Source organism: Macrosteles quadrilineatus, unplaced genomic scaffold, assembly GCF_028750875.1.
Source record: "Macrosteles quadrilineatus isolate MER2022 unplaced genomic scaffold, UCM_ALF_1.0 Scaffold_2__2_contigs__length_208266976, whole genome shotgun sequence".
Classification (NCBI taxonomy): Eukaryota; Metazoa; Arthropoda; class Insecta; order Hemiptera; family Cicadellidae; genus Macrosteles; species Macrosteles quadrilineatus.
In genome coordinates, this window is record NW_026542595.1 from 173385911 (window position 1) to 173400844 (window position 14934).

At 33.9% G+C, this 14934-nt stretch overlaps 2 protein-coding genes across 2 annotated transcripts in view; one reads left to right on the forward strand and one right to left on the reverse strand.

Moving 5' to 3' along the window:
- Positions 1 to 2217: 2217 nt before the first annotated feature.
- LOC128986597 (GTP:AMP phosphotransferase AK3, mitochondrial) lies at positions 2218 to 6211 on the forward strand. Its single transcript, XM_054407041.1, has one exon. It carries the CDS (start codon positions 2431 to 2433, stop codon positions 3106 to 3108), a length of 678 nt encoding a protein of 225 aa, XP_054263016.1. The 5' UTR covers positions 2218 to 2430; the 3' UTR covers positions 3109 to 6211.
- Positions 6212 to 6775: 564 nt separating this feature from the next.
- The window catches only part of LOC128987338 (ATP-binding cassette subfamily G member 4-like), a 35262-nt gene continuing 27103 nt past the window's right edge, over positions 6776 to 14934 (reverse strand). Inside the window, exons 8-12 of the mRNA XM_054408131.1 lie at positions 14259 to 14427; positions 13844 to 13944; positions 12333 to 12488; positions 10661 to 10785; positions 6776 to 9741 (exon numbers count right to left, since the gene is read on the reverse strand). Of these exons, the coding sequence (XP_054264106.1) occupies positions 9516 to 9741; positions 10661 to 10785; positions 12333 to 12488; positions 13844 to 13944; positions 14259 to 14427 (777 nt within the window). The 3' untranslated portion in view covers positions 6776 to 9515. The remainder of the gene's footprint in view (positions 9742 to 10660; positions 10786 to 12332; positions 12489 to 13843; positions 13945 to 14258; positions 14428 to 14934) is intronic.

The window sequence follows — 14934 nt, forward strand, 5'->3', positions numbered from 1 at the left end:
ACTGGACTGCCGCAATCATACTCATACTGATTATTCTATACATTGTATATTAGCATTAGAATACCTCAAAGTTGATGTGATGGGCTTAGGAAAAAGATTGTGCACTTTTCCTGACGCAAATTCCTATCAACCATATAGATTTTGCCTTATAGCTTCGTAATTCACTGGACTGCCGCAATCATACTCATACTGATTATTCTATACATTGTATATTAGCATTAGAATACCTCAAAGTTGATGTGATGGGCTTAGGAAAAAGATTGTGCACTTTTCCTGATGCGAGTTCCTATCAACCATATACATTTTGCCATATAACTTCGTAATTCACTGGACTGCCGCAATCATATTTATACTGAGTATTCTACACATTGTATATTACCATTAGAATACCTCAAAGTTGATGTGATGGGCTCAGGAAAAAGATTGTGCACTTTTCCTTATGCGAGTTCCTATCAACCATATACATTTTGCCATATAACTTCGTAATTTACAGGACTGCCGCAATCATACTCATACTGATTATTCTACACATTGTATATTACCATTAGAATACCTCAAAAATGATGTGATGGGCTTAGGAAAAGGATTGTGCACTTTTCTTAATGCGAATTCCTATCAACCATATACATTTTGCCATATAACTTCGTAATTTACTGGACTGCCTCAATCATATTTATACTGAGTGTTCTACACATTGTATATTACCATTAGAATACCTCAAAGTTGATGTGATGGGCTTAGGAAAAAGATTGCGCACTTTTCCTGATGCGAGTTCCTATCAACCATATACATTTTGCCATATAACTTCGTAATTCACTGGACTGCCTCAATCATATTTATACTGAGTGTTCTACACATTGTATATTACCATTAGAATACCTCAAAGTTGATGTGATGGGCTTAGGAAAAAGATTGTGCACTTTTCCTGATGCGAGTTCCTTTTAACCATATACATTTTGCCATATAACTTCGTAATTCACTGGACTGCCGCAATCATATTTATACTGAGTATTCTACACATTGTATATTACCATTAGAATACCTCAAAGTTGATGTGATGGGCTTAGGAAAAAGATTGTGCACTTTTCCTGACGCAAATTCCTATCAACCATATAGATTTTGCCTTATAGCTTCGTAATTCACTGGACTGCCGCAATCATACTCATACTGATTATTCTATACATTGTATATTAGCATTAGAATACCTCAAAGTTGATGTGATGGGCTTAGGAAAAAGATTGTGCACTTTTCCTGATGCGAGTTCCTATCAACCATATACATTTTGCCATATAACTTCGTAATTCACTGGACTGCCGCAATCATACTCATACTGATTATTCTAAACATTGTATATTACCATTAGAATACCTCAAAATTGATGTGATGGGCTTAGAAAAAAGATTGTGCACTTTTCCTGACGCAAATTCCTATCAACCATATAGATTTTGCCTTATAGCTTCGTAATTCACTGGACTGCCGCAATCATACTCATACTGATTATTCTATACATTGTATATTACCATTAGAATACATCAAAGTTGATGTGATGGGCTTAGGAAAAAGATTGTGCACTTTTCCTGATGCGAGTTCCTATCAACCATAAACATTTTGCCATATAACTTCGTAATTCACTGGACTGCCGCAATCATATTTATACTGAGTATTCTACACATTGTATATCACCATTAGAATACCTCAAAGTTGATGTGATGGGCTCAGGAAAAAGATTGTGCACTTTTCCTGATGCGAGTTCCTATCAACCATATACATTTTGCCTTATAGCTTCGTAATTCACTGGACTGCCTCAATCATATTTATACTGAGTATTCTACACATTGTATATTACCATTAGAATAGCTCAAAGTTGATGTGATGGGCTTGGGAAAAAAGATTATGCACTTTTTATGTTCGGAGTTTTAATTGATCGCGTTATGTTAAGCCATAGCTACGTATAATGTACACTACGGTCTCAAATATGCCTTTTAAAATACGTCAATTAATTAGTTTTAACTTGTATACACTTTTATCAATGTATAATTGACATTATATAAATATAAAAACATCATTTCGCACCGTATTGTCATTGAATTGTGTTTCCGACATCCCTGCAAAACACGTTTGTGGCGTCCGCAGGAGTACCAACCCACATCTATTACAAACCGAAAAAGCGCCGATGAAAAGAGCCGCTAACTTCACGACGGTCGGAAACCGAGATGTTTACTCCTGTCAAATTGATATCGGATCGCTCAGTGTTCAGTCATTATTAGTGAAGACCTTAGTGTGTGAAGGTTATTATTAGTGTCACTCAAAACAGTGTAAGGTAAAGGTGTATACTTTGTTATACGTGTACCGGTACTGTTAATTGTGATTTTTAGGTGAGGGAACTAAGGATAACTTCATTAATTTTGTCTCGCTTATGTTATTATCATCATGAAAATGTTAAAAACGTTCAGAGCTGTCATCCTTGGAGCTCCAGGGTCTGGTAAAGGGACAATATCTGCAAGAATTGTAAGAAGATTTGATATGGTACATGTATCAAGTGGGGATTTGTTAAGACGTAGCATCGTAGAGGGTTCAAAGGTAGGGTTAGAAGCCAAAAAGTACATTGATGGAGGACAGTTAGTGCCTGATGAAATTATTTTCAATGTCATCACCAGTGAACTTGGTAAACACTCCAAAGAGAACTGGTTGCTTGATGGATTTCCGAGGACTAGGAACCAAGCCGAACAATTATTCTCTAAGGAACCAGTCAGTGTGGCAATCAACCTGATTGTCCCTTTTGAAATCATAATTGAAAGAATCAAAGGTAGGTGGGTACATTTACCTAGTGGAAGAGTGTACAACACAGACTTTAATGCGCCCAAGGTTCCTGGTAAGGATGACATTACTGGTGAACCACTAGTTCAGCGGAAAGACGATCAACCCGAAGCTGTTCAGAAAAGACTAGAGGTGTATGAGAACACCTTCAGACCAATACTCGATTTTTACAGAAGCAAAGGTATCCTGGAAGAATTCAAAGGAAAGACATCCGATGAAATTTGGCCGTACGTCTTCAAATTTCTGTCGTCTCACATAACTCCTGAAATCGAGGAAAGTAGTAAAAATTAAATCACGGGATCAACTAGTTTTTAATTTGACTGTAGGCCTAATTCAGGCTTAGAAAGTTTACTATTTAGGGCTATTCACAGACTACACCATTCTGTTGATAAAGATATTCTTTTTTCTTAGAACGTAAGTTAGCCTATAAGTTAAGCCTGGTAAATAATATATCAAAAAGGTTAACTTAATATCCCAGACAAAAGAACTTAGTGATTTGAAACCTAAACTTAAACTTTGCTTGTAGCCTAATTTCTAACTAGAATGCTATTGAACTATCTTTTTTACCAAATGCTACTAACTTACTACATGACTTGTTTGAACAAGGCCTATCATCATACCGGTAACATTTTATTTCACCACCTGTATCTTAATGATTAGCCTGTCTTATTTTGTAAAGTAACGCATCAATATAAAACTAGGAGAAATAGGGTTTGGTTTGATTCGGTTTTGGTAAGTTTAACTTATTGAATTATGGTATTATTGGCATGCTCGTATATTTAACTGTACTTGGTTTTCTTAACTGATAACTTAGGCTAAACCAAGGTTAACAAGGTTTTTTGTTTAACGATTTCATAAAGAAAGTCACAAAGAACATGCCTTTTCTAATCCTACATGGTGATAGTAGTTTGTATCGAGATGTTAATCTGTCTTAACAAGATGGTATGACAGCAATGTGAATAGCAAGATGCAAAACTTGATAAGTAAAGGTTTGTGAAATACCCACATTCATCACTTATACTTACTGTGATCATGGGATTAGCTTTTAAAAGTGGTCTAATAGGCAATTTTATATTTCATAAGCCTTATAGGTCTAATATCACAATCATTTAAGAAAAATTCAAGTTTAGCCAAACATGCACAAGATAATACTTTTGATAAGTATGTTCTTATTTTAGTTTTGGTTAGGTTCAGTTCTTCACAAACATTTGTTAACTAGAAACCAACTAACAGGTAAGGTCTCTTTGATGAAGCCCAAAATCTAAAGACTATTCAATCGTAATTTATTCCTTTTGCCATTAAATGAGTTTGACATAAGAACTACCGGTCCCGTACTCAGAGATTTATCCATAATACAAGAATCTTGATTTTAAATAGGGCCTAAGTAACTTTGTTTCATTTATTTTTATAAAGGGTATTTGAATTATTAGGCCTAATACTGTACCTTAGATTATTATTTCTATTTTATTTCAAGCCTATTTTTATTACTTACTTTGTGACAAACTTATAAGTTTAGTTTTTTATAATTTTTGTTAACTTTCCACCTTTCTGCTTCCTTCTATGTTTTTTAACTTATCCCAGCCATTTATTTTCTTGCAATGTTACTATTGTAGACCTGAATTGACCAATATTGAAAGAAAATGGCTGTAAACTCTTTGACACGCAAGTAAGTTAGTGAGATGTGTTACTTAGTGGTCTTTGATTTATATCTTAATAAAAAATTACAACCCTCTTGTATACGATTGTAAAGTTGTTCCTATAAACACGCACAAAAAGGCTGACTTATGATTTAGGCTATATACTCAGTAAAGTATCCTTATGTATGTATAGGCTTATAAAAGGAGTACCGTAGCCTAATGAATTTTTATAAATAGCTTTTTCCAAAGTCTATTTCTGTGGTTTTAGAAGAAGCCAGGAAAACACTGTGAACAACTGGTTAAACTGTGAGATTAAACAATTGAAAAAGTTAACTTGTAAACAGTCTAAAAGCTGAGAATAACTATAATTTTGACCCTTAGACTAAACCAATTCCAATATTGGATCATTGAGATAACCTTTCTTATCACTTTGAACACTTGAGGAAGTGAAATATAACACTTTATAATGGCTTACCATAGACAAATTGTAATTGAGAAATGTCATTACTTTAAACTATGATTATTCATTCTGTGGTTATTTCATATTATTTTGTTTTCATAGAGAAACATTATTATTTGGGCTATAGGGCTCAATTAAAAATCACCCTCGCGTCTCATTTTCAATTCAAGTATTTTGTAGGAATTTTAAAATGCTCAATAATTAATTGTAAGATGTTTGTACAATTTGGTAAATATTGACAAGAAGCACAAGAATGCACAATCAATTTTTCATTAGCCTCTGTAAACATTATTTATTTGATTAGGCATACTTTTAAAAACACATTTGAACCAAAGACAAATGATAATCTATGATAGTGAATGACATGTTTGTTATGTATTTTTTTTATTCTGCCAAAACAACAAATTATTTAGATTGCTTACTTAGTTGTAGTATGCCCTATCCCTTTTTCAGAGTTCATCGTTCCTAATCCATATTTCCTGTTGCAAATTACACATCCCTGACAGTGGTGTAGTCGTAAAATGTACAGTGTGGGAATATTCACCATAGACTAAGAACTGACTATAGGATTAATAGATTGGACAATAGGAAAAGACAAAGTGGGAAAGCCTTTCCCACTCCACTACACCAGTGATCTCGGACTGAAAACCTATAATCTAATTACAGGTGAAAAAATTAAACTCACTACTAATTTTCTATAAAAACAAGTGATATAAATTAACTGATTTTACTTGGTATAACATTTTAATTTACTTATCATACATATCTTTGATTAAAATGCAAATGTCATAGCCTATTTATTCAAAATATTCCTTCACAAGGTTAAATTTACATTAGTTGTTAATACATTTAATGTAATTTTTGTTTCAGAGATATTTTATTTTAAATGCATTTCTTTACATTCAATTAATAAGAATGTTTGTTACTATTTCTCATAAGTTACCTGAATACTGATTATGTTTTCTTTATATTTTTAACGATGATCTAATTTATTGTTATGCATAAACTATATTTTTATCATTATTTAATCACTGTAAAACGGATCTAGAGTATTTCCATGGCATTTAACAAACAAGCTACGTTTTCTAATCAAATATTTCAAATAACGAGGATCCTATTTTAATCTAATATAAGTTAGACTAGTGTATGTTACCAAATTATTGTTACAATTGTTACAAAGGAAAAGGACTGAGCTATGTGATCAAATAATGGAGGAGCAAACTATAAAATGTTATTTTGTGACGGAAGTTTTCTGTATGCTGTAAATTGACACCAAATATTAAAGTTATTGTATATTTGTGAGTGTTATTCATTCAAATCCTGTGTTCCTTGCGTTAACTAACACCATATTCAGGTGAAATTTCTGGATCTGCACAAATTTCTTAGATCATGAAGTAGTGTTTTCATGGACCTGGTTTTGTTTAATTATAAATTCAAGAGCGACCTAATGATTTACAAGCTAAATTAAAACGGTAGGTTAGCAAACTGCACCTTTCATCATTCTAAAAATAATATCATTAGTTTTGAATATCTTGCCGCTTTTACGTTGACAAATTAATGTAGAAGCAACTTGTAGATTCTTGTTGACTTTCAAAGAAACATTCAACATGTTTTCATTGCTGTGATAAATTTAACAAGGAATGCACATTTTCATCCAATGTTATATGTATGATATTTTATTGACTAAAGTAAAAAATAAATAAATAAATAAAAATAGTTTGCATTGCATCCTTGTCATTAAAAAATGAAAAAAATCAAACAAAACAATCTCCTTCTTATGCAGATTCAATGATGATTGGGAGTGTAATTTCACAAGGTTTTTAGTTAAGACAATAACATGAGGAAAATAAAATAAATCGCCCATCTTACTTAAATAATTTATTAAATGAATACTAAACAAATATCTTACAGGAACTATAAAAATAATATACTGCACAATTCAACACATGAACATTATTTATCATAAAGAAATATGTACTGTATTTTGATTTTGCATATTTGGGTTTGTAAAAAAATTAACAGCCATTTTACTAGTTCATAGCCTGTAGTACCAGAGTTTTAACCTTTTTTGAATGTTTAAATATGCTACAGGCAATGATGAGGGAATACTATTTTGTGTGCTTTGTGAAATCTATGAAGAAGAAACCTGCTGTAGCAGTATTTAATATACATTTAATATTGTGTATATCATGAATGCTAGTAAGAGTGATATTTCAAATCAAAGGAGGAAAAAATATATACTTATTGCAATTGTTAAATATCTCAATGACTAAAGGCGAGAGATTTTATTCTCTAAGAACAAGTTAACCTACTTTTTACATTTGAATTCGGGGATGTCTGATTCTGAACAGCCATCTTCCAACAAATCACATTTGTACAAAATTGAATCCAAATAATAATCTGAATTGAGGCATTGTCTTTTTTTAAACTTCTAATACTAAGATAAACATAACGTCATGTAATTTAAGGCACTGCTGTAGAATTAAGTTGTATTCATTTTTAATACTCATACGACATACACACTTTACAGGACTTTAATGAAAAACAACATTGCCGCAGATCAAGTAAACATAAAAACAAGTTTGCGTTAATAAAAGTGATTAATACAAAATATTTCATTAAAAACAGAAATGCTATTAAAAATTAAAAATAATACTTGTCAAAACTCATAACTATATCAAATTTTTATTTTAATGGTCTATCACGAACATTACGTACCAAGGTTTTCTCAGACAATTTTCAGATACAGCATAAAAACAAAGATATGGCAGAATATTACACTTTCAAATCCTATAACAAGAGTATGCGGAAGATATGTGAACAATTATTGATGAACAAGGCACAAAAACTATTAGTTGTCCTAAGCACATAAGAAACGATGCACTATACTAATACTTAATATAGGTATTTTAAATTGAAATGGCGACATTAATTGTGATTTTAACAATTGTATAGCATAAGTGATTCATCGATAGCATTTCCATCATGTAAATTGGCCGTAGCAGAAATTTTGACTTGATCTGTTTTAGTAAAATTGCAATATGGTTAGGGTACTTAAGACCAAATAGTAACCAAAAACATGATCTATGGAAGCACAATGGCAATGGAAGGAAAACAGAATGAATCAGTAATTGGGTAGGATTTTCTAGCTTTGTAAAGAGAAGTTTGATTTGTCAATTTCTCAATTTTATACTTTCTCACCCAGGCTAGTGAACATGAGGTATTTAAATAAGCAAGTTTTATCTTAGATATTTGTTAACCAGATGACAATGAGACCAGATGTTAGTGAGTCGGTGGCTCAGTCGGTAGCGTCGCGGACTTCGGGCTCAAGGCAGTAGTGTCGTGGGTTCGGATCCTGGTCACTGCCGATAACATTTTATCAGTACAGTTCACCTTTGTACTGTACCGGCTCACTCCTTGCTTTGCTGTAAACGATCCACGCACGGGCGCTTAGTCTATGTGGACGGGCAAATGCAAGGTTAAAAGAGGCTGCCAACCTCTTAAATAAAAAAAATAAAAAAAAAAATGGACGCGTTCAGTTTGTGGTTCAGTTTTCAGTTGACTCTCTCATTTGGATTGGACGAATAAATGCTTACGACTAATGCACACAGCGCTTTATCCACGGTCATGTTAAGAGACAATCACTGTTTGATAAGTACAGCTGAATTAATACAATATATCTGCTAAAAAACATGCAGACAACATATTTTGTTAAATAAAATTGATATAAAAAAAACAATGCGAATGACATTCTCTACTGCCTGGGATATTTCGTGTTTAAAAATACATAGGTTGGCAGCACTTAGCGATTGAATCTGTGGGAAAATGGTCGTGTTGGCACTGGCACAGCCAGAACATTTTTGGGTGTTTTGAAGATATTAACTCTTATCAAATGCAACGTTGTTTGGCAGAGCTATTTAATTGGTAATATTGTATACATATTGTGTAGTTTTGAAACAAATCCAAAAATATTGTATTGATCATTCAAACTTATTTTAGTTCAGACAAAGGTGTCGCCCCGAGATGTATTCATTTAAAAATACATAAACTTAAAACGCTTGAAAATTAAGTTTGTCTTATAGTCTAAAATATGTATCGTAACAGCTAAACGTATAAAATATCACATGGTGAGGCTTTAAAAGCTTTTAAGCTACAATCAGTTTGATTTTTGGAAGCAAGAAAGGAAGACTTGCTATGCAAGCTGAGCTTGAGGAGGAATGTGTTTTCTAAGTGTTTTGATTTAGTTCCAGTTTCTCTTCCCATCTTGCCAATTAACTTGTTTCAAGTAAAATTTTACTATTATTTAGAGTTGTAAGCAGCCAATGTATAACCAAGCAAATATACAATTATTTGCCTGACAATGTATTCTATGAGGTGAAATCTCACCACTATATTCAATACTTTTTTCAGATTTTAACATCTTTGTAAATTTACTTGAAACAAATTAATCACGTAGAGTAAATTACTATACAGGGGCTACTTTGTAGCCCTTGATTATTTTTCAATACATACCTGTGCACAGGTAAAATTTATCTTGTCTTTGAAACAATGTACTTTTAAAGTACGATTCTAATACTATTTACAGTTAACAAGTATAACATTTACCTCTTCTTTGCTCTAGTAATTTTATATCTAAGAGTGAAATAGAGAGCCATTTGACTTAAGATAACTCCAAAGATGAGGACGCAGACGTTATCCCAGTAGCTTCCCTGTTCAAGTCCCATTTCTTCTAGAAACTTCTTTGGTCTACGAAAGTGACAGTAGTCTTCCTGGCAGTCTAACAGGCCGCGGTCAAACCCAAACACTGTCAGAGCTGCTGCTTCCAGACTAGACAGATTTCATAATGAACAAAATTAATTTATCATGACCATGAGTTTTTTTTTTTCAAGACTTAGTAACTTACAATGTTAAGATTTAAAAAAATGTTTTCTTATACAGTAGAGTCCCGCAAACTCGGCGTAATGTGGACTGGAAGGGCGCCGAGTTTGTGAAATGCCGGGTTATCGGGTACTAGGGTTAAAAATAAGAACTAAACAATTTTTAAGCTTTTTAACCGCCTTTTTTATTTATATTTATATTACAAGTCATCAGATATAGTACAACAAATCCTTGGTACGAGTTGTGAATGATTTGACTTTAGCTGGCTTTGTCTATGTTTAACTCAGACTCAAAAAATCACTAATTTTCTGAGACGGTGATGGCCGAGTTATCCAGACTGCCGGGTTATCGAGTTCCGAGTATGCGGGACTCTACTGTAGTTTATTCTAGCAATAAACTGTTCCCATATTGGTTATTACAGTATACTGTAACTCCAATTATCCTAACTTTCACTATCCGAATTGTCGATAGTCCGAATCGTTAAAAAATCATTTGTTTAAAAATCAAGTTAAAAAAGAGTTGTGTCTTTTCATTGCATATACAGTTTTGAGAATGGTGTATAGCCTCCACTACTTTGGAAAAATATGTTTGATTAAAGAAAAGTGTTGTCATAAGACAACTAGTGAAACTTTTCTGAGAGGGTGTGCTAGTGAAAGCCGTCACCATGTATATACAATGTATGCTTTTCTTACCCTTTGCCTTTGACCAACCTTTTTTGATACATTATCACTCTTTTTATTTAATTTAGAAGTCAGAATATAGGCATCTGAATAAATTTCCCAGTCAAACAATCTAGTTAACAATTCTTGTGCTTGTTTCTAGTTTCATCAAAGGAATATTTTGTTTATATACTGTACAGCTGGCACACCTGTAGCGGAAGATGCTGAAGTACGACAGCCACCTCATGTATGGAGAGAGGTCATTGAGATGGATGAAGAAACCAGAGATGAGGAACATGGGCATTGTACAAGACGCCACCAGAAATATGGCCAACTGTGGAACAGACAAACCTGGGTAAAATACTTACAATGATAATCAAATTAAAAGTATACATGATTGTTTATTACCCTCATTGTTTATTACCAAACCTTCCATATTTATTTTAATCCTTGATCTTAAAAAACATCAAAGGCTCTGGCCCCCTGAGCTTTCTAAGTTGACATGTTGACCTTCTGAGAAATTATTTTATTAATTGGATTTATAGACTTTTCTCAGGTAGGATTGAAGTGGAAGAGTAGATTTCTCAAAACCTCAATTTCAAGATTTCTTTTATAAAATGCACACTATGATTATCAAATGTAACACCAATAGATTGCTGTGAATAATGAAATAAAGCTTGTCAACAACACAAGTGCGCCTCAACATATTAAAAAAGTTCAGTTTCATTGTTAAGAAAAGAATGTTTAAAAACCAAATTTATTTGGTTTTATTCAGCAACTTAAAATCTGCTACATTTCAGATAAGAGGATTAACACAATCACAAAACTATAAACCTTTCATACATAAACAAAACAATCTTAACTGTGCATGAAGAGTAATCTCGGTGCATGGCAACGCTGGTGGCGCTGCCTACGATTGACAGGCAAAGCTCTCTCAAAACACTTAATGCTTTTTACCATGCGGTTGGCATTCTGGGTTATAGTAATATGTTTTCTGTGGTGTAAGTGACTAGGTGCGCTAAGGATTATTATTGTTACTTCAAATGTACATTACTTTAAGGAACATTTAGATAAACAAGCATATGTATATGAAATGAAAAAAAAAATAGCTTAAGATATGAAACTGTTTCATAATGTATAATGATCGGTGATCACATGATATATGATGAATAAGAGATATGAAACCGTTTCATGTATTCCTCAAATAAGGCGTTTCTGATTTTTCTAGGGTTATTGGTAAATTAATTTCTCCAATGATCTCAGATCAAGATGAGGCAAGCTGGTTCAAATGTGACAACAGTGCCATGTTCTCTACTTCCTTAAGCATCAATCTAGCTAGTTCTAACCTCTACATGACACCACTTAGTCTTGTCATAGGAGCCAATAACAAAGAAAAGGGAAAGAGGGTTTATTTGTGCTACAGGAGTAGTGGTGCAAATGTGTATGGCCTTCTGCAAGCTCCCCAAACTTCTTGGGCTGATTTTTAGGTGTATACACTTTTTCCATAACTATCCGTAAACAGCAACAGATTTTAATATGGATTTAACCCCCTTCCTATCCAATTATGATAACAGAAGGCAATTCATACTAGGCAGGAGCTAAGATGCTGCTTTATACTAGGCCATTCATCACATTGAATACTTACTTCAAAAGTAATCGTCGCATATAAGTAGAACCTAGCTTGACTAGTGTTTAAGAAAGAAGAAAACACGGTGCTAGTTTTACATTTGAGCTAGCTCGCTTCGTCTTGACTTTGTCACATTGGAGACCTTAAATTACGAACAGCCCTCATAACAATGAAAAGATGATCACATCATTAAGCCTAACAGCTCCAACGCCCATTGCTAAGATAAAATATAACAGAGTGTATAGTGGATTTACCTGAGGATGGAAGACAACTCCAAAGGCGCAGCCGATAGTCTGAGCCAGAATAGTGAGAGTGACACTAATCAACAGAAACATGAGGTATCTGTCCCACACTAACAGCTGACCTGTCAGATAGTATGTGATGGACAAGAACAGTGTAGGACATAATACCTGGGAACAGAAATAAGATTTTTTACAATGAGGAAAATGCATTATGCACTGTTAGTGTCTAGGTGTGTTTACCCTAATGTAGCACTCTCACACGCTAAAAACTTATTCGACCAGGTAATGGAAGCCATCTCGGAAACACTGTTTATTTTACTTCAACGGGTGCCTTTGTACGCCATAGATGGCATTCTAGCGACTATGTTTCACCAGGTTTTGCTGCAATGGTACATCACAGCTGTTCTGCTTTCTTCTCTTCCAGAACTCTCCTGAATGCAGAAACAGTGTTCCATGATTCCAGACTAGACACAATAAATGAACGTGTGTCAAGGGAGATCCGGCCAACGGTCGTTTTAAGGTCCCTTCTGACCGCTTCCCACCTCGTGTCATGGAGATGGTATGCAGGACATCATTGCAGTCATTGAACTGACATTCCAGGCTCACTAACTTTACTATCTTTTCAGGAGCATCGCTGACTACAACTGTGTTTGGAATAAAATCTACCTCTCTGTGCTCTCGCTCAACGCACTTACAGAGATTCCCAATGAGTCTCAGCATCCATATTCCTCCACCCAGCAGTGTCGCCAATCCTCCATATAGTGTATTCTTTGGCTTCAGTATCACTCAAAGCACCAGTCCCATCAAAAATGTACTTCTGCTCAAAAACAAGAATCATTGGGAATCACCCCAGCAATTGCAATGACAGCTGGCTCCGACACTGTGCAGTAGGCTGAAGCGATCTGAAGAGCACTTCTCCTCTAGACTGCTACCGTCTTTCCTCTGCGTTGTTTCTTTTTGAGGACCTCTGACCATGTCTCCAAGTACAGAATGGACTACGGACATCATCACCATCTCCTGCATAGTCGTTGTTTTGGTTGTGGAAAAATCGGGAATATCTCTTGTTATCACGGCAAAAATTGTGTCAAAATCATGAACATCTTCTGTGGTCTAGGAGACATCTTTATTGTCCCTTACGATTGCGGAAAAATCATCAAAATCCCTTGTAATGGTGGTAAATTGTGAATTTTCTACTCACGCAGCCCTTGTTGCTATAAAAAATAAAGCTAATACTCCCACTTACACGACTAGAATATAAATGCCATAAACTAAGCTTGGCGTGTACTTAAGTGACTCCCATTGATATGTGATTGGTATTTAGTTCACATTTCGTGTATTAGCTGATAAAATAATGTGTTTATGTAAATCTACAGTTAAACAGCTCAGTGGAGTAACAATGACAATAGTTTTATTTACCGGTATTCTATCCTACTCTTACAGTGAAGTGAAGTCTATATCAAATGTTAGATAATCTAAGAGCATTTTAAGTTTGTTGGTGGAGTTTAAATGCGAAGTCTACTCACCATGAGTGGAAGATCTGCTAGTACTTTAGCCAAGTAATACATACTCAACGAGTACCAATTGTTGAAATGTTCTCTTACTATCACACTGGCTTCCATGGGAACTGAAAACAAATCATAACAAAGCCCCATGAGTTTTTATTGTTTTCTTTTGGTAAATTTTACCATGATTTCACTCATCTTATGGGCACAAAATATCAAACAAGTCTTTTATGGGCACACCAGTAGTAAAATGCCTTTTTTTCGGCCTTCGACCAGCATTTTAGGTTTTTTGTGCAACCCCAAATAATTTGATGCTAAGTCTCAATAATCCAATTCAAAATGTCTGCAATATAAACCATTACACAACATACACATAAATCTAAAGTTTATACTTCAACCATGAATGTAGATTTTCTTTGAACAAAATATTACTTACACGTTAAAGTGGTGTGCATTGCTGTTCCATAGAAATGAAAAATTACGATGAAGAATATACACGAGTAGTTACTGGAAACCTTGGATCCGTCGTTTCCAAAATCGTAATAAACAACTCCTAATAGCAAGGCCACTAAAATATGGGCTGTAACCCTTAGGAAGGCCAGTCTCTGAAATTAAAATAGCATTTATAATAGAATTGTATATTAGAAATTAAACAATTAAAAAATAACCTTATATAATTTAATACCTATAAGAAATAAAAATCAATTTATTGCAAAAAAAAAAAACAAGTAGATGTAACTTACTGATGTACGTACTAGGTTTTGAATGTGTATTTGACTGTCTCTTCAAAGTGGATACCAAGTGATTAATATATTTATTTAAATTCTTACGCTTTTTAGGAGAGGCTAAAAATTATAAAATCTACAAAGTTGAGATAAAAGAAATACTTCATCCAAGTAAAATCTATTTCCTGCCAGATACAAAAATAAGTTCGAAATGTAGGATATTTTAAGTACACTTGTCTCTCTGACAAATAAGGCAATGAGATATTGTGTAAAACTACCAAATAAGTTGGGTTATCCAGAGAGAAGTAAGAAAGGAATGATACGTTCAATGGTAGGCCTACTTAAGTGCTGGTGTCTAGAGCGAATTCTATTTGTCGTCCCCTCCGC

Excerpts from the sequence above, each read along its gene's own strand:
- LOC128986597 (XM_054407041.1), top strand. The coding sequence starts at position 2,431 with ATGAAAATGTTAAAAACGTTCAGAGCTGTCATCCTTGGAGCTCCAGGG.